The sequence below is a fragment of the Amia ocellicauda genome, chromosome 7, assembly GCF_036373705.1.
Source record: "Amia ocellicauda isolate fAmiCal2 chromosome 7, fAmiCal2.hap1, whole genome shotgun sequence".
Classification (NCBI taxonomy): Eukaryota; Metazoa; Chordata; class Actinopteri; order Amiiformes; family Amiidae; genus Amia; species Amia ocellicauda.
This window is the reverse complement of record NC_089856.1, coordinates 4,008,456-4,028,333: the sequence shown is the minus strand read 5'-3', so window position 1 is coordinate 4,028,333 and position 19,878 is coordinate 4,008,456. Positions and strand designations below refer to the sequence as shown.

General features: G+C 45.0%; 1 protein-coding gene across 2 annotated transcripts; it reads left to right on the top strand.

The window, feature by feature from the left end:
* The first annotated feature begins 2,913 nt into the window (after nt 1-2,913).
* On the top strand, nt 2,914-18,234 carry LOC136752575 (outer dynein arm-docking complex subunit 3). Of its 2 annotated transcripts, none has more exons than XM_066708015.1 (13): nt 2,914-3,201; nt 3,816-3,937; nt 4,101-4,178; nt 4,671-4,844; nt 5,901-6,002; nt 6,083-6,208; nt 6,640-6,762; nt 9,033-9,182; nt 13,014-13,174; nt 14,373-14,529; nt 15,010-15,165; nt 16,063-16,147; nt 16,440-18,234. In XM_066708015.1, the coding sequence occupies exons 1-13, from the start codon at nt 3,117-3,119 to the stop codon at nt 16,565-16,567; spliced, it is 1,647 nt and encodes a 548-aa protein (XP_066564112.1). In that variant the 5' UTR covers nt 2,914-3,116; the 3' UTR covers nt 16,568-18,234. The 2 variants fall into 2 exon arrangements, with proteins under 2 accessions (XP_066564112.1, XP_066564111.1); XM_066708014.1 differs by having other exon boundaries at nt 16,437-18,234.
* Nucleotides 18,235-19,878: the final 1,644 nt, after the last annotated feature.

Here is a 19,878-nt window from a genome sequence, read left to right as displayed (position 1 = left end):
GTCTGTAATATCGTTTTTTCATGCAATACTTTTTTATACTGTATTTATAATTCATTTTATGTCACTTGTTTCTTTAATACTGTTTTTATACTGTTTGTGTGGGGTTTTTGTTTCTAAAATAAATAAAATCTCAAAGACATAAAGCTATGCAGTCTGTGTGAGTGTATGAACACAATGATCTGTGGTGGAACTGACTGCGATGCAGGGGGCACCAGTTAAAATCTTGCCTAGGGCACCAAATTGGTCGGGCCGGCCCTGTGTGCAGCAACTGACGTTATGCACTCATAGCAAAATCTGTGAGGCCAATGACATCCAGCTGGATAGTGAGTATGGGGCGAAAAGAGCAGGAGAGACGGAAGAGAAAGCAGGCAGCAGCGTCATTGTCGCAGAATATTGAACGTATGTTCAAAAAGACTGCCAAACAGGGTAAGGTTGTTATATTTACTACCTAACCTAACAGTTGAGATAGCTAATGCTAACTACGTGCTAGCTAAAAGGTAGCTAATTTTTTTACTCATGTGTGTCTGTGTCTGACAGGATTACGAAAAAACTACAAGACCGATTTTCACAAAACTCAGTGGAGGGGTGTAGCATGTGTCAATTCTGACCATGATCCGTTCAGTGGAACTAGTTAGCAACAGTGACCGATTCAGAAGGATTTTATCCCGAATATGTGTGATGTGTGTTCCTCTGTGTCAGCGCTCCATTCACGTGTGTGTGTGTGTTTGGACCGAAAAAGGTGGTACATTATCTTGGTAAGCAATTTGACAACACTGTAGTAAATATTTTCGGTGCATCAAAAAGCGTGCTCGTTAAGATACCAGCAGACAAGCTAATCCAGCATAAATTAGTGCATAAAAAGTCACCAAAATGAAGTATTTGAACCTCATAATTAAATAAAAAATGAGGGGAAAAACTGCAAAAAGGTCCACTTTTTGAAAAAAAGAACCCCCCCTTCCACTAGGCTGGCTACGGGCCTGTTGTATTCGTATTATTTTGATTTTCTGTTTGCTCCGTTTCCCGTGGCCCTTGACTGTAACCTAACATCTGTGACCTAACACCTCACTTAGCTTTTACAATCCAGGATGTAAGACCTCATTTATCATATTCAATTGTTTAATGTATTATGCTTTGAATTGCGTTGTATTATGTAAACCTGAATTTGTAATGTTTGATGCCTGAACTGTACACTCACCTAAAGGATTATTAGGAACACCATACTAATACTGTGTTTGACCCCCTTTCGCCTTCAGAACTGCCTTAATTCTACGTGGCATTGATTCAACAAGGTGCTGAAAGCATTCTTTAGAAATGTTGGCCCATATTGATAGGATAGCATCTTGCAGTTGATGGAGATTTGTGGGGATGCACATCCAGGGCACGAAGCTCCCGTTCCACCACATCCCAAAGATGCTCTATTGGGTTGAGATCTGGTGACTGTGGGGGCCAGTTTAGTACAGTGAACTCATTGTCATGTTCAAGAAACCAATTTGAAATGATTCGACCTTTGTGACATGGTGCATTATCCTGCTGGAAGTAGCCATCAGAGGATGGGTACATGGTGGTCATAAAGGGATGGACATGGTCAGAAACAATGCTCAGGTAGGCCGTGGCATTTAAACGATGCCCAATTGGCACTAAGGGGCCTAAAGTGTGCCAAGAAAACATCCCCCACACCATTACACCACCACCACCAGCCTGCACAGTGGTAACAAGGCATGATGGATCCATGTTCTCATTCTGTTTACGCCAAATTCTGACTCTACCATCTGAATGTCTCAACAGAAATCAAGACTCATCAGACCAGGCAACATTTTTCCAGTCTTCAACTGTCCAATTTTGGTGAGCTTGTGCAAATTGTAGCCTCTTTTTCCTATTTGTAGTGGAGATGAGTGGTACCCGGTGGGGTCTTCTGCTGTTGTAGCCCATCCGCCTCAAGGTTGTACGTGTTGTGGCTTCACAAATGCTTTGCTGCATACCTCGGTTGTAACGAGTGCTTATTTCAGTCAAAGTTGCTCTTCTATCAGCTTGAATCAGTCGGCCCATTCTCCTCTGACCTCTAGCATCAACAAGGCATTTTCGCCCACAGGACTGCCGCATACTGGATGTTTTTCCCTTTTCACACCATTCTTTGTAAACCCTAGAAATGGTTGTGCGTGAAAATCCCAGTAACTGAGCAGATTGTGAAATACTCAGAGCGGCCCGTCTGGCACCAACAACCATGCCACGCTCAAAATTGCTTAAATCACCTTTCTTTCCCATTCAGACATTCAGTTTGGAGTTCAGGAGATTGTCTTGACCAGGACCACACCCCTAAATGCATTGAAGCAACTGCCATGTGATTGGTTGATTAGATAATTGCATTAATGAGAAATTGAACAGGTGTTCCTAATAATCCTTTAGGTGAGTGTATATTTGCACTTTGTATTGCGCTTATGTTTTGTAAGTCGCCCTGGATATGGGCGTCTGCCAATACATAAATAATAATAATTTGAATTTAGCCCGACACAACGCAATTCCCAGTGGGAAAACAGCAGGGAAACATGACACACATGCTATCCACCCAGCTTCTTATTCACTCTTCGGTGCATTTAAATTTACAAGTCGCATATTTAGTAATGGAATTAACGGGTTAAATCACTTTGGGCCACTGATGTCACGGATTCTTCACCAGGGACATTTTCTCCATCAGGTCCAAGTGTATTTAACCCGGACCAAACTGGTTTTCATTGGCAAAAGAGCAGGTAAACATGCCACCTATGCCGACCATTTCTCTAGACATACAGGTCTAAAACTGCAAAACTCGGCATGCACTTCTCTGAGCCTCTTCCTGGCGGCCACGCGCTCGTTTTGTTTACGCGCGTGTGTGGCCTTGGAGATGGTAGATGGTTGCTAGGCGACCGGAGAAGCTGGAGTCCTTGTCTCAGCCGGAAGCGCGACCCGTGTCTTATTCTGCGCGTTCTGATTCTCTACGTTCTGATTCTCTACATTCTGATTCTCTACGTTCTGATTCTATACGTTCTGATTCTCTACGTTCTGATTCTCTACGTTCTGATTCTCTACATTCTGATTCTGCGCACTGCCTCTGCACGCTTGTCTCGATATAAACACACATCATGCCTGCCACCTTCAAGACGGAGGGCATTAAGCTGCCGGTGCACCAGCAGATCGCGGAGCTGCAGAGGAAGATCCAGCTGCTCGGTAGGTGTTTGTGCAGCTCCTTAAGCAGGGCAGCTATTGGGATATAAACATGTTGTTAGATCTGTATCCTGACGTGGGACAGACGGGAAATACCGAGTTGAGTCGAAAAAGATCGATGTCGCCTGTTGCAGCTGCGCGAGGGGGTTAATGTAGCGAAGACTAGAAGTCACGTCACTGGACTTAAAGAGACAGTAGGAGCCGCACAGTTGCTAGTTATCCTCCATGCGCCATGTGGACACGGTGTCTGTTCAGGTTCCCCACAGCGCCTCTGCTCGGTTTGGGAAATCTCTCTGCTGTCATGAAAGCCTGCTTTAGTCACTGTAATTAGTTCAGTTAAGCAGCCGGACACTGTCCCTGTGCGCAGTGTAAAGCAGGATTTTAACAGACCTGGATGTGAACAACTTGACTACAGCCGGATTTTGTCACTATATTGAAGTCAGTCAATTGAAAGCCTCATGGATCTGCGAAGAAAAGTTTTATATGTCACTGTTTTCAAGGTGAAATTGTGTGTGTGTTTGTCCACTACTGTCTATAGGAATGGCCAAAAGCTGCATAATCCTCTATGATCTCCAAACCTGGTCTGTGCTGGTGTAAAGATAATGTCTGATTTCCAGAGGGGGACAGGAGTGCTTACTACGAGAGGTCTCAGTGTACCATCAAGAAGAACAAGGACACGATTCTGCAGCTCCGGCAGCAGAACAAGAAGTTGCACAAGAAGCTGGCGGACACTTTAGCGGTAAGAGGGTTTAGGCTACAGTCTTTCCTTCCTGCTTCCTAACTTAAAACAACACTCGTGTGTCTGTTCTGATGGGCCTGTGCTGATTATTGGGGATGTTAAAGGGGAATCTCAATAAATAAATGGGGAGGAATTAAGAAGTGATCCTGCTTTGTTTTGTCAGGGAGACGAACGGGTGATAAAGGTTGCTTTTCAGGATCACAGTGTGGAGAGAGCTGCCATGAGGAACAAGACTGGGATGGTGAGCTCTTTGCCCTCTCCTGTGTGTCTTTCAGTGGCTTCTGTAGTTAGCAGTGTGAAGGGTGGCCTTATCAGAGCTTATGAATAATGTTAAACCACCAGAGATAAATATTACAGTACAAGGCACCTGTATTCCCCAACTTCTTGTAAATTCAACCATTTTAAAAAGTGGCATGAAGCCAATTATCAGTTAAGGTCTCAATTAATTAATTGAGAGTGGAGTTTGATCACAAACCAGTAGGACCAGGGTTGGGAACTAAAGCTTGATATCTGGATGGCTGTGAAGGTGAAATGGATGCTCAGCCTCACGCTGCCCTGTATTGAAATCACACCACTGGAAACAATTGGCTTGGAAAATGTGGCGGCCTCTTCACAATCCGTGGCAAACTGCCTTCATTTGAACTTAGTAAGGGAATTGTGCGTTGTGCTATCCATCATGGGATGGTTCTGCAAAAAACTTGTTCCTCTTCTCTCTTCCCCTGTCTGTTCGCAGGCTGCCATGCAGATCGTGGACCAGAAGGTGTGTGACAAGATGAAGAAGCTCAACGCCCTGAGGTACAACTCGGAGACTCGCCAGCGCCGCCTGGTAGAGCTTCAGGCTCAGTACAGCAAGATCCAACAGGAGAGCCAGACCTCCCAGCCCGAGCCCACAGCAGAGGAGGCCAAGGTATCAGAGTTCTTTCAATTGCCTTTTCCAGACCCAGGAAAGATACTTCAAATCTGCCCAGTGAACCAAGCCAGCCAATCACTCGGGCAAGATGCCAAAACTTCATATTTACACTTGAGGCAGTCCTGTGGGATGCTCTTTTTAATGGTTGTCAGCATAACCCAATAGCTGGTGTATAAAAACTCCCTGCTCTATCATGCACGAATGTGTGATTTAATGTGGCCCCTGCAGGGCCCGAGTCGCTTGGTTTGTGCTTCTGCCCACAGAATGAAGGGGATGCCACCAAGTAGTAGCCCCGGCAGGTTAACTTGCCTCCGTCCTGTCAGCACAGGGTTCAGCTGCTGCCACAACTCTGCTCTGCTCTCCTGACAGAAACCCACTTTCTAACGCGAGTGCATTTCAGAAACTGGCAGCATTGCGCCTGCATTGCGATATCCGGACCCACGACCTAACGGCACCGGCGTTACTCTCGATCACAAAGAACAAGAGAGAGATTTGTGAGCAGGGCAACCAAAGCCACATTGACTCCTAACAGGACTGCAGTGCTTCAGTGCTCACCAAATCGCACAAGCATTTTTACTGTGTAACGAGCTCGTTTAAAGTGTGGAACAGTCGTGTTTATCCACCAATCAGATGGGCGTGTAGAGATTTCTGAGCTCTTGATTGGTGGAGGGAAGATCTGTTCTGTGGGAAGGTTTCTGATCACGTGTATTGTAAAGAGAGAGCAGATCCACCTCCATCACACAGCTTGTTGGGCCATTCCAGGTTTTCACAACCTGCACCATTTTAGATTTTATTAAAATTTAGCATGTGAAATATTTTCGTCAGGAAAATAGACACATTCTTTCTGGGGCTTCATCAGCACCGCTTTGTGAAAGCAGGGACAACCAGGAGTGCAACCAACTGCTGTGTAGGGGGTCTTCCTTCTGTTTCAGAGGGAGGTGCGTTGAAGTTGGAACAGTGTTAAGGCTCTGTGTTTTGAGGGGAAGGGGGTGTTCTGTGTCCCCATGTGGAGACTGCTTCACTCGCCCCTCCGTTCCTGTTGTGCTGTTTCAGAACCTCAGGGTGCTGGAGAACCGGCTGGAGAAGGCTCAGCTCAAGTGCCAGGAGGCCGAGCACATCATGAAGGTGTACCTGGAACTGAAGGCCCACCTCCAGGTAGGGAAGTGGTTTCCTGAGGCTGTCCTTCAGCAAACCCCCCACCACCGCCCCCCACCCACTTCTGATGTTTCTCCCAGGCGGAGAGCTTGACGTTCCAAACTCAGCTGGACGGCCTGGAAGTAGAGATCTTGCGTCAGCGGCAGGAGCTGAAGAAGCTGGAGGTCATGAACAGAGACGCGCACCTCTCCCGAGATGCCGCCAAGGTCAGAGGATGTTGGCAGATGGTTTCCATAGGCGTATGGTGCTCTGTTGGGTTCGGTGGAGCGTCTGTGCAGTATTTACTAATCGCCCGGTCTGGACGTGACTTGAGTGGGATCTTTGGTTCCATCTAGGATCAGTGTTTGTGAATGCCTAGAAAGGAATGAATGGATTAGATCGGTAGAATTTAGTAAACTGGATTTGTTACGCTAAATAAATGGCCAAATAAGATGGCTCAAATGAAAGGTGTGAGTGCTTTTGACTGATGACAGGCGAGTATGTCACCCTCAGATACCAGTGTGGGAGGCAGTCTTGTCTGATCTGGGTTGAGGTGGGATGTCTGGACATGCTTTAAAGACGGTGGGGGGAATCTGTGTGCCGGTGTAACCAGGGGTTAAGGTGTGTCTGTCTGTCTGTCTGTGTCCGTGTCTATCAGGCGGAGCTCCAGAGGCAGGAGGAGATGGTGTACAGGGAGCGCAGAGAGAGGGAGAAGATCCTGGCTGAGTACAAGAAACAGGCGGACGAGAGGAAGGCGCAGGCTGAAAGAGTGGAGAGGAGGGTAGGTGTGAGAATCAGTCAATCAGGGCCATCATTGACTTTTTTTGCCTTTACACCAGCAATGGTTGAACTTGGATTGTATAGGGAAGAGCAAAAGAGAACCGAGGGTAGAGTTGTAACCAAGTCACTAAAAGTGGGAGTTGTCATTTAGCAGTAAAGACTTGAGTCAAGTCAAATCGAGTCCATGACATGCCAGGTAAAGACTTAAGTCAAGTCGAGTCACTGAATTTGTTGAGTCGAGTCGAGTCACCTATCTCGCTCGAGTCACTTCGAGTCATTAGTTCCGACTGTTCAAGACATCTTGATTTATTCTGATTATTTTATTACAGGAAATCATCTAACTATGTACACAAATATCTGTGCTCATTGTGTTGGATGTACAGTAATTAATAACACCATATTTTCTCACTTTGACACTACCCTATAATTGTTTCAGATACCACATGAAAGGAAATTTAATTTCATATGGTGACAAAAAGAGGCCAAGAGAAAAATAAAATAACAGGGTTGTAATGTACATGTAGATGTAATTAACACAGAATGCATGTTTTTATTTTTCTCTCAAACTTCTTCCCCATTATTAAGTTTTTATGTACAAGACTGTCAGCATGTGTGTGCTTGTGTGTCTGTTACTGTGCAAGTGTATCAATGTGTGTGTCTGTTAATATGTGTGTGTGTATCGGTATGTGTGTGCATGGGCGTAGGTTTGGCTTCAGAATTGGAGGGGATGCATTTCGAGTCCGCGGGTTGTGTGGGGGGCATGTTGTTCTCGAGCGGAGCAAAAATCTCGTCTGCATTCATTGCGGGCGGCGGGGGGGGGTGCTCTAAATATTGGGGGGTGCGTCCACTGCGATTATTATTATTATTATTTATTTATTTATTAGCAGACATCCAGGTCGACTTATTTAAGGGTATTACAAAAGTGCGATTCATACAGTACAGATCAAAACATAATACAATTATGGAGCCGGGCAACCATTGTTTGGGGGCACAATTTAACGTTCTCTCAATATTATATAAAATGTGTGTGTGTGTGTTACTGTGCATATCAGTGTGTGTGTTTGCTAAACTAACCTGAAAACACACACGCACATACAAAACGAGCTAACATCAACAGCAATATTTTTACATTTCGGGTTCAGCTCCAACGTAATTGACTGTATGACACTGGATAAACCGATGCGGTACTGTACTGTTGAGGCTTCTGAATGAATTTTATAAAACACAAAAATGGTAAAAACGGGAGACTAGGCAGATGCATTATGCACAGACACACACACACTGTTCAACGTTCATATTATTTTTCACATGTTCACATATTGTTGAATGCACAGTTTAACACTACCTTACACTGATGTTTTCTCCCTGCCTGCATATTAGGCCTGCATATTTGTGGTTCTGCAAATCTGCGCAGAATCAGACCATTTAACCAATCGATTCACAGTATCTGTGCAGATTCTGTGCAATACCCTTGTGCTTGCGTATTTTGGGCACGAGTTGAGTCTTCTTGCAGGGTCTCAAGTCGAGCCTTTTGGTATCAATGACTTGAGTCATCAAAAAAATGTGACTCGAGTCTGACTCGAGTCATTACAACTCTGATCGAGTGTAACACAGTGGGGGGAATTTTGTTCCATCCCCACGCCTCTTTTTGTGTGCCTCTGGTCTTCTGTTCTCAACACCTGACACAGATTCTGGATATGACGTTCAGCAGTTGCTCTTGTGTTGTTTTCTCATGACTAAACAGCACCTCTGGCCTCTGGATAAGGAGCATATTTTGATGTTTGCTCACAATCTCCTGCTCCCACACTCTGAGAGGATCATTCCTGTTTACAGACGACTAGTGATGTCTTAACTTTTTAGTACATATGCGATACCCCTCTCTGGGCAGTAGAGGGCTCCCTTATAACACACAACATTACCTGTAAAAGTTCACTCTGCAGCAGACGTGGCCCAGACTGGGCTGAGCCTCAACAGAACGGGCCTGAGTAGCAGGAGATCAGCCCTCTTGTTTGAATAGTCAGCCCAATCCACAACCCTGCGCCTCACAGATACTGCTCTGGATGGTGCTAGTTGACTGCAGTGGTGCACCTTGGATTTCCAGCAGGGAGTGAAAATCTCTCGCATAATTTGTGCAACATCACCATAACGGATGTGGCGGAACTCTTAATTGACTGTACTAATTGATTAATTAATTAACTAACCTTTACCAAACCCTGAAGCGCCCCCCCCTCTGTACAGCACTGATTCATGGTGCCGTGTTGTCGTTCCCAGGCCCAGCGCGCCAACACGCATCCCGATGAGCTGAGCAGCGAGGCCCACCACAGCCCCACCGGGGTGGGGGTGGAGGAGGAGAAGACCATCACCACCTTAGAGGAGGCCTTCCAGCGCATCAAAGAGGCCACCGGCGTCACCGACACTCGGGTACGTGACAGCCCAGGGTCGTTTCTATACTTTTTTTTCCTTTTTTACAACAACATATGTTTAGTGGTTTACACATTTTTGCCCCAGGCTCAGTCCTAGTGAGAATCACCCCACAATGTGAAGTCTGAGGACTGAAGGTCATGAATGATATTTCTTACACACTTTGCAGATTTAAATAAGTCTATCTTGATTAGGGGTTCTGAAACTTTATCAAAATGAGCCTCCCTGAGTAATGACAAGAAATGTCTGCGCCATTTAGTTTACTAAAACACAATATGTTGCAAAATCATGAATAAAAAAGTAGGGGTTTGATCTCTATATTGATCAGTATTATTTGCAGAAGTATACATTTTGAGAAATGGAAACTGCTGAAATAAAATTTTACAACCATTTCATAAACATGACACAAACCGATGATGAATTAATTCCGTATAATATGTATTATTCCTACCTTTCAGGGTTGCAATTTAGACACAAGTTATCTTCCAAAGAAATGGCAGTGATATTTTGTTCTAATTGCAGTTAATGCTGAGAATGCCACTCCATGTAAAGCCCAGTTTAATATAAGTTTTGTCATATTTTCGTTTTTTGCGTTTTACTGTAATCTCCCCTGCTGCCCTCACTTCAGCTTGTATTGGATGCTTTTCTCCCTTTCTCACAAAATGATCAAATTCCCACAACTACTTCTCTCTAAGCACGTTCATGATGTGTTAACTTACACAAAAATTACACAACGTATGTATAATAATAATAATGGTTTATTTAGACGCGCCTTTCAGGATAGCCTACCCAAGGACACTGTACAAAAACATCTCAGTTGCTTTGGAACAGTAGAACGTTAAGCAAAAGCTTTATTTTTTGTATTTTCACTTGTGTTATTTTAGAATATAATGTTTTATACACTCACCTAAAGGATTATTAGGAACACCTGTTCAATTTCTCATTAATGCAATTATCTAACCAACCAATCACATGGCAGTTGCTTCAATGCATTTAGGGGTGTGGTCCTGGTCAAGACAATCTCCTGAACTCCAAACTGAATGTCTGAATGGGAAAGAAAGGTGATTTAAGCAATGGCATGGTTGTTGGTGCCAGACGGGCCGGTCTGAGTATTTCACAATCTGCTCAGTTACTGGGATTTTCACGCACAACCATTTCTAGGGTTTACAAAGAATGGTGTGAAAAGGGAAAAACATCCAGTATGCGGCAGTCCTGTGGGCGAAAATGCCTTGTTGATGCTAGAGGTCAGAGGAGAATGGGCCGACTGATTCAAGCTGATAGAAGAGCAACTTTGACTGAAATAAGCACTCGTTACAACCGAGGTATGCAGCAAAGCATTTGTGAAGCCACAACACGTACAACCTTGAGGCGGATGGGCTACAACAGCAGAAGACCCCACCGGGTACCACTCATCTCCACTACAAATAGGAAAAAGAGGCTACAATTTGCACAAGCTCACCAAAATTGGACAGTTGAACACTGGAAAAATGTTGCCTGGTCTGATGAGTCTCGATTTCTGTTGAGACATTCAGATGGTAGAGTCAGAATTTGGCGTAAACAGAATGAGAACATGGATCCATCATGCCTTGTTACCACTGTGCAGGCTGGTGGTGGTGGTGGTGTAATGGTGTGGGGGATGAATGCTTTCAGCACCTTGTAGAATCAATGCCACGTAGAATTAAGGCAGTTCTGAAGGCGAAAGGGGGTCAAACACAGTATTAGTATGGTGTTCCTAATAATCCTTTAGGTGAGTGTATATATTTTAATTATCTACTCTTTTTTTATAACTGTAACTAGCTTGAGCCTTCCTTGATACACGCCTGCACCCCCCTTGGAAGGCACGCCCCACAGTTTGACCTAGACTCACTATAGATGCAAATACACAGCCACCATGTTTTAATAAAACGCGCTTTGGTGGCAGGTAAGATATTGAGAAAAAAAAATCCTTTCAGCCAGCCAGCTATCAAGTTTAGCTGTCATTGTCATTCAAGCTACTGTACAGCAATAAAAACGAAGCATAATCTAATATTACAATACCTTTCTGTTGTGCTTGTTATTCTTCAGTTTACTTTTACGCTTTGGTGCGCCAGATTGATGCATCCTTGGTCTTTTTTGCACCGTTATAATTTGGTTGCGTCGCAATGCTAAACATTCTTTTTTTTTCTGCTACACCCAAGGCATAGGCTCCCAAAACCAGATTGATGGCAGGTTTCTATAGCATAACTTATGTTTGATTCCATGATCAAACATAAAATCCAATCTGAAAACTGATCACTGTGTTCAATTATAGAAAATAATAATAAAAGTATATACAATTTATGCTTAGAATGCCTAGAAATGGCTCTGCAGGCAATCGCCAGGCCGGCCCTCCCCATCCACGCTGTCCGATCTCCGGGCTGTGGAGGAGGTCACTGGCCACAATCATGACTTTACAATCATGGACTCGGATTCCTAATGGATTCAAATATGAAGAGCACAGGTCCAGCTGGTGCGCCTCACCTGAAGTCACTTGCACAGCAGGGTTAGGGGTCCAGTTTGGGGTTGGGGTTAGGGGCTGACACACGTGATGAACAGTGAGGTATTCAGGTAGTCCTACATCCATCTATTAGGGTTGTACCACACATTGGAAAGTGCTGCCCCTTCACTCTCGTCGTGAAAGTGTTTCCCAGGACCAGCAGATCTTCAGTTTTCCTTTGAGAGCTTTGTTAACCGATTGTGATTGTGCTTCGTTGAGATCGAGGGGAGAAACAAATCGGTCTCGGTCTTGAGTGGAGATCGACAGGACGCTCAATGCAAACCCAGCCTTCAAAAGTCTTGTGGTGAGAACATGGGCCAACTATTGCCTTGCAAAGTGCATTGTCATATCAGGTGTCCTCATCATTATTATTATTATTAATGGTTGAAATCCTATGAGGTAAGAAGGTTTACTTACACAGTTGCAATGTGATTGAAAGGATTTCTGCTTTTCAGAATTTCACATCGTTTTCATCTGTTTTGAACTCAGGGCTCTGGCTCTATAAATCAGTTGTTTTGCCTGCAGTGGCTTTGGCTGGATGTTAAGCCTCTCTTGTTGGATACGGTTTCCCCCACGTCAATACTGGAAGTCCACATATTTCCCCCCCCCACGGAGTTATTTTGAGACTGCACTTTTAATAGAACATTACGAACACAAAGCCCATGAATGGGTCATTTGAAGAAAAGGTGGGGATCAGTCGCTCATTATAACACGAGGAGTAATTTGTCCTGAATGTAAACTCGGGCATTTCACACCCTGGCTGAATTCTTCACACGTGAAAAGGCCTGGCAACCTGGCAATGTTTACACATACTCTCCTTTCTCCAGAGGTGTGAAGAGCAGTTCAGTGCACACTTAACGAGGCAGGGTGTGCCCTCGTTGGGCAGCAAGCCATTGACCTGCAGTCCAGCTCGTAACACAGACGCACGTTAGAAGCCTGAAATAAACAAACTGTCTGGAGGGCTTTGAAGTGGCTAATGTCATGATCTCCACCTGGAGTTTAAAATGAGTCACTGCCCATTAACATTAATCTAGACACGGAAGGCCAAGCTTTCTGTGCTTGTGTTATCTTTGTCCCCAGGGAGCTTGTTTTTAATTTGACAAGGCCCTATAGATGAAAATTCACTTCACACAGTTATCGACTCTCATCTTGTCTTCCTCTCGGTCGCTCTCTCTTTCTCCAGCTACATCAATCTGATAACAGAGGGGATGTGGAAGAGATTGCTAAAGTAATTGTGGGAGAAAAACCCTTTTTGGTACCAAGACTGACCTCAGCTCTGCGTGTGTGTGTCTGTCTCGGTGTCTGTCTGTCTGTAGGAGGTGGTGCAGCGCTTTGTCTCTCAGGGCGACACTCGGAAACATCTGGAGCAGCTGAAAGAGGAGAATGAGAAGACTCTGCTCAGACTGAGGGAGGAGAAGGAGAGACTGGAGGCCGAGTTCCAGGAGATGAAGTACTCAGGGGAGGCCAAGCTCTCCAGGTACTGCTTATATCACCGTCATATTGCCCCCCCTGTTTCAGTTCAGTCACCAGACAAAGGGCAGTTGTCCAGTTTTCAAACATCTCTTGCACTACATCAGGCTGAACTGCCCCTGCTTTGTTGTAATGTGCTCACATATGTGCTTGGTCTTGTGACACATACATCATCAGTAGTTTTTGTGTCTATATTTTGTTTTCAGTGGATTATGATGGGCATGACATATTGTCTGGTGCCTAGAGGTTGTTTCAGGTCATCCTACATTACTGAGGATCTCTCCTGGTCCTGGGGAGTCAGGAGTTTCTGTGGTCATCCATGTCTCGGTAAGAGCGAGAAAATCTAGAGAGTAGTGGGAGGCAAAAGCAGAGATGAAGTTGGCCTTGTTGGAAGCTGAGTGGCAGTTCCACAGGCCTCTGAAGAGGGGAATAGAGGGGAGGGAGGAGGAGTGGAGAGGCAGGGAGATGAGGTTAGAGGGATTAGGGAAGTAATGGTGTGCAGGTGCACACTGAGAGGAAGGAGAGAGCAGGACTGGAATCTGAGAGATTGTCATGGCTGCCTGCTGTTGCTGTGCGGTGTGTCCTCGCTGGAGTCCCACAGCTAGAGTCCCTGCCCTTTGTAAGCGTGGCCCTTCGGGAGGGAGGCACTGAGGCTGCTGGCGCTGACTGCTGGCGCGGAAGGCCAAGGGGGCTGTTAAATAGCCGACCTATAACTAATTAGCAGAGAGCACACCTGAATTGTGTTGGATTACACTGCTCTGTCCAGATCCCACAAGTCACGCCCTAGTACAGCGTCAGTGCTTGGAATGTCTGGAATGCTAAACTCCAAGTAACTGCCTCCTCTGATTGCAGAAAAGACGAAGCTAGATACTGCACTAGATGCATCGCAACACACTGTGGGCATAGCCCACCAACACATCTAAGTCTAATGACTTATGATCGTCCAACACAGAAATGAAAACAAAACATAAAACTGATTCAGTCAAACAAAAATAAATGAATACTCTACTTCCTCACAGCCACACAAGCAAAATACAAAACAGAAAGCTACTGTTTAAAGACCATCAGTCGATTCTGACCAAGTGCACAGATGGTTATGCCATCTCGCCGAATTTCGGTTCAGGGTCGTCAGTTTACATGTTGTTGGGCGGGGGTTGGGGCTAGCCCTGGTTAATGGGGTCTCTCGCTATGTCCGTCTCCCACAGTGGGCAGCAGATGCTGGAGGAGTGCGAGGCTCACCTGAGGGCTGAGGAAAAGCGCAGAGACGCAGCCAAAGAGCAGCTGGAGCGGCTGACCCGCACCCTGAACACAGTGAGCGCCGGGGTGGAGCACCTGAGTGACAAGCTGCAGCACATCAAGCTGGTAAGCCCCGCCCCCTTTCTCCCCACGGAGAGATCGGCAGCCGGCCCGGCACACAGATTAGTGGCTCCTGGACCACAGAGCCCAGCTTGTAGAAAGCTGGAAGTGAAAAGGCACTGCGGAGATCTACTATAGTGGTTTGACACGGGGAAGAGAGCTGTCTGATACTGTGGTTCAGCTGTCCACAAATGAGCCTTTAGTGTATTTTTAGGGCATGGACTGCCCTAAAGGACTGCAGTGTCTGTGTCAAAGGCCAAGACAACCGATGATTGCATATAGTGGGTGACATAATTGGAGTTTGAGTTGATGAATCAGAGGAACTGATTTGTGAAGTACAAAGCTAAGCATTTCGCACATCTAGGATAGGGGTAGTTAAGACCCATTCTATGCCCATAGACGAAGGTCTGGAGGGACGGCGAGGCATCTCACTTAATCAGACATTTATTTCTCTCTCTCTGTCCCTCTCCCTCTGTCCCTCCCCAGCCCAAGAGCCACGTCCCGGCTGCCCACGTTCCCTCGTCCTCAGATGAGCACGTGCTGGAGCTCCTCTCCCAGTCGGAGCAGAAACTGCTGCTGCTGATGGAGGAGCTGAAGGGCAAAGACCTTGGTGCCATCATGAAAGAGATGGAGGAGGAGGAGGTGAGAGGAGCGCCGCCGCAGTGCACTTACACAGAGGACAGATCAGGGGACTTAAACACCAGATGCAAATACCTGAGACAAATGGACCATGAGATGTAAATGTCTTGGTTACATCGTAAGCAAAAGACGCTGTTGCTGTCCTGGAATCCAGGCCAGCGGCAGCCACAGCCTGCGACTATCAGCCCGAAACATCTGTACACTGGTGGACGATTCTGACAGGGCACAGATAAGCATTCCAATAGGTTAAATTTAGGTTCAGTTTCTAGTTTTTCTTGCTGCCTATCAATTTTAATGATTTTGCATGTTCATTACTTTACAATCCCGCAATGCCAAACTGTGCCTTTGTTTGAGAACCTGAGCTGTGCGTTATAAGATCATAACACAGTCGGCACAAAAGGCAGACTTCATTGCTGGGTCAGCTGTGGCTCAATTTGTGTGAGCCAAAAACGCAGTGTGGACGACTAGATAGACGATCCAGTTCCTGTTCGCAGTCTGTGCAAACAGGGCAGTCAAACAGCGACCGAGATGAGCCGATATCTTGCACTTCCTTAATGCTTCAGATTCCTCAGAGTCTCCGGATTCCAGCTCTGTGATGTGCACTCAGGGTACATCCTGCATCTGGTGGCAGCCGGCCCGACGACACGGGTCAGGGAGGGTCCTGTTTGTCTGTCTTTCCAGAAGTCTCAAGGTTTTGCTATATGTCCAACCGTAGCCTGCGTAATCTGCTTGGTTAACGCTGTCTTCCACTAAACACAGGGTCTAAACGATTTCTCCCCGAGTCTAGGGTTCAGTGATTATGTATTTATTTACTGAAATTGGTTAAAAGATGCGTTTTTGGGCTCCCGTTGAACAGTGGGTGTGTAACCTGGCATGTAATCTGCGAACGCTTGCTTCTAGTTCCACACCAGCATCGAAGGAAAACTCCCAGACTACAACATGAGGATCAAACTCCCCGAGACCCAGAAGCAGGACCCGTATGACGGTGAGTGACTCGATCCCGCCACCCCCTGCTCAGCCATGACTTTTTAAATATCCAGAACAGTCTTTTATTTCCTGTTCCATGATTGAGGGGAGAAAATGACTTTATTCGGTGTAGAACCACTAGATGCTGCAGAGTTTGTTCTCACGGTGATGTCATCTCTCACTGAGCTTGCTAGAGCTTTCAAAGCCCCATAACCGGGGCCAGAGCAGACCCATTTGTACTGAGCGGTTCTGATAAATGTTCCCCACTTTCGGCGTGTGACCCTCTTCTGTCGCCTCCTGTGTCGTAGAAGATGAGGAGAGTGGCGAGGACGAATCGGACGTGGTCACGCGCGCCGCGCTGAAGCGCCAGTCCCAGCTCATCATCGACTCCAAGACCAAGAGGAAGACCCGTGGCAAGAAGAAGAAGGACAAGCACTAGCCCTAGAGTAGTTATCAGTTCTTGATTCCTAATTGGGTTCTTCCACTCCCACTCTCCTCTAGTTTATAATCTGGCATCACAGTTGATTTATGTTGACTTTCACAGCCTTCTGGGCTAAAATGGGCTGGATTTAGTTGAGTTTCTACCCCCGCATCATGTTCGCTATTGCGTACTTGATAACAAATGTACGAATAATGAACAATTTTTTGGTAACACTTTGCAATAAAATGTTAGTTAGGATTAACAAACATCTAAATATGTCATCCTTGAAATGTGTCCTGTTTATTCATGTTAACCAAGTCATTTGCTCATGTTAGTTACTGCCTCTGAATATTCAGACGAAGAAAGACAAACCAATTAATGAATTCATGCAGTAAGAACATAAGAACATAAGAAAGTTTACAAACGAGAGGAGGCCATTCGACCCATCGTGCTCGTTTGGTGTCCATTAATAACTGAGTGATCCAAGGATCCCATCCAGTCTATTTTTAAATGTTCCCAAACTTTCAGCTTCTACCACATCGCTGGGGAGTTTGTTCAGATTGTGATGCCTCTCTGTGTAAAGAAGTGTCTCCTGTTTTATGTTTTTAATGCCTTGAAGCCCAATTTCCATTTGTGTCCCTGGGTGCGTGTGTCTGGAATCTGGAAAAGCTCCTCTGCTTTGATGTGGTTGTTGCCCATGATTTTGAAGACTTGGATCAAGTCCCCACGTAGTCTCCTCTGTTCCAGGGTGAAAAGGTTCAGTTCCTCAGTCTCTCAGTAGGACATTCCCTTCAGACCTGGAATAAGTCTGGTTGCTCTCCTCTGAACTGCCTCTAGAGCAGCGATATCTTTCTTGAAATGTGGAGCCAAGAACTGTCAACAGTATCCAAATGAGCTCTAACTAGTGCAGTAGTTAATGCATTAGTTACCATTAACAAATACTTTGTGACTTGTTGATGCATTAGTTACTGGCTTGTTCATGTTAACTAACATATTAATAGCCGATAAGAGGTACTTATTGTAAAGTGTTACCAAGTATTTTTTGTTTGCAAATTAATTGTAACTGAAAGCCAGAAAGTTAGAGGCAGGAATATCACCCCCCAGCCCAACATGCTAACCTCCGGTGAATCTTAGGGGTGTAATTTTCATGCCTTTGTCTTAGAGTCACAAGCTTGATGTAGTCATTGCGTGCTCTGGCATTGGAAGTAGTATTTAGGAGTACTTCTAAGCCAAATATTATTTTTCAGCCATAAGGGCTTCCGTAGAAATGACTATATCTTAAGGTAGAGGAAAAAAAACCTATCTGATTCATATATATATATATCTATATATATCTATATATATATATATATATATATATATATATATATATATATATACATGCAGCAATAAAACAAATGTAGACGAAGAACATTGTATTGTTTCTAATCCAGTAATTGTAGACCATGAGATTTCACTTAATTGAAATTCACAAGCCTGTAATATTTGGGGTCCCTTGTCTCTTTCAAACAAAGACAATGGCAAGAGATGTATAAAGCTCTGAATGGGCTTGCATTTTTCCGTCAACACAAACAAGTTTGACTTTTAGTGTAAGTGCCTCTGATCTTCAATTCTGTCTTCATGGTCTTAAACTGATTTTAAGATGGTGACTATATTCTCTGCTTAATAAAATCCTTCACACTGCACATATTTTCATTAGTTTTTCATTTTTGAAATGTTCCCCATTTGCTACTGAATTGTGTATATCTCTAATTTCTACCATCACCTGGGATTGTTAGAGCTCAACAAATCCACAGACTTCCCCACCTCCTGTTTTCAAAGCCTGTCTGGGCTTTGGGGAAAACGTGTGCTCCGTGTTGGGGTGTGGTTGTGAATGATCAAAGTGTGTGCGTGTGTTCTGGATCAACTGCTCCAGGTGGGGTCAGAGGAGGCAGAACACAGACTTCTAGCAAGAGGGAAACTGGATTTATTATAAACAAAATAGCAGGTACTGGCCCTTTAAGCCGAAAAGCAAAAGGTAGCTGAAACACACACAGAGTTGTAGTAGGAGAATCTGTTGGGAGCTGTTCAGTCCTCAAAGTCACTTTTGAAAGGTGAAGAGACTGCACTCTGGCTCTCGGACGGGCCGCTTGCCTATGCCCACCTCGTGTGCGTTTGGTGCTTCACAAGGTCGAGCATGGCTCTGTCCCTGCCGGTGACATCTGTGGCCCCTGTGAGTTGAGCAAGCACAGCCATGTCTTGTATCGCCAACCGGGCTGATTAGAACGATCTGTGCCTTTTAGATAAACGGGAGCCAGGAGCTGGGAACCCCAGAACGGCCCATTGTGAATGCCAGGCTTGTATCTAGAGCTTTTGACCGATAAGACTTGCCCGAGGTGATGTACCTTTCCACTGGACAAGCGTTAATCAGGACAGAAAGGCCGGGGTCTGACGAAACACGACTCGGCAGCTGAGCTCACAGGGACCGATGCTGATGAGAGACTATTCCTATCCGGTCATCTTTCTCTGGTTCAGTGTTGAGTTCCCCCAGTGAAGAATGTGAGCTAAAACAGTAACTACTCAGAGAGCTCATAGTGACCTAACTATCACACTGTGGGTTCATTGTGACATGGATATTCAGTAATAACATTCAAGACACACACACGAAAAGGCTTAACTGTCCCTTTTATTTATTCATCTGGGGTGCCAGGTATATTCTAATATACCAAGGGAGATTTAATATTTGAGTTTCCTACCCATCACATGGACATGGGAATGAGTCTTACCACCCCCCATTCTGATGTCCTAACTCCAGGGAGGTGCTATGGCCATCAAAAGGTTTTCCTCCTCTCCAAGAAAGACAGAGAAACAGATTCCAGAAATAAAAATGGTGGGTATTAGGGATCGAACCAGAGCAGCTAAGTATAATTTATAAACAAAATAAGGAACAAAACAAGACAAGTAACATTCTTTTAAACAGATTATATGGTTCATAGTACTTATCCACACTTATACAAGTTCGATATATTCATACAGTCCTGTATAGTTTTTTAGAAGATTAGGCCCAAGACAATTCTGTATTAAGTGTTCACACATTAAAAAAGAGCCATACAGATGTCTATAACAGGCAACTATTTAGATAGCAGACCAACTTCAGCCACAAACACGATGCCAACAGTGTATTCACTATCAAACATCACTACAAGCCTGGAAAAAGTACACTTTAATAATCATGCTATCTAGAAATAACAAATGCAAGTCTTGCACAAAACACACGTAATTAAATAAAACACCAAAACAAACGATAAATACTGTAACGAACACCGCTTTTCCTGTCTCTCGTCGCGGTT

Bases quoted from the DNA above. Each gene is read 5' to 3' on its own strand.
- LOC136752575 (XM_066708014.1), top strand. From the start codon at position 3,117: ATGCCTGCCACCTTCAAGACGGAGGGCATTAAGCTGCCGGTGCACCAG. The intron at 3,938-4,100 runs GTAAGAGGGTTT...TTGTTTTGTCAG, and splicing joins AGCTGGCGGACACTTTAGCG to GGAGACGAACGGGTGATAAA. The intron at 4,845-5,900 runs GTATCAGAGTTC...GTGCTGTTTCAG, and splicing joins CCACAGCAGAGGAGGCCAAG to AACCTCAGGGTGCTGGAGAA.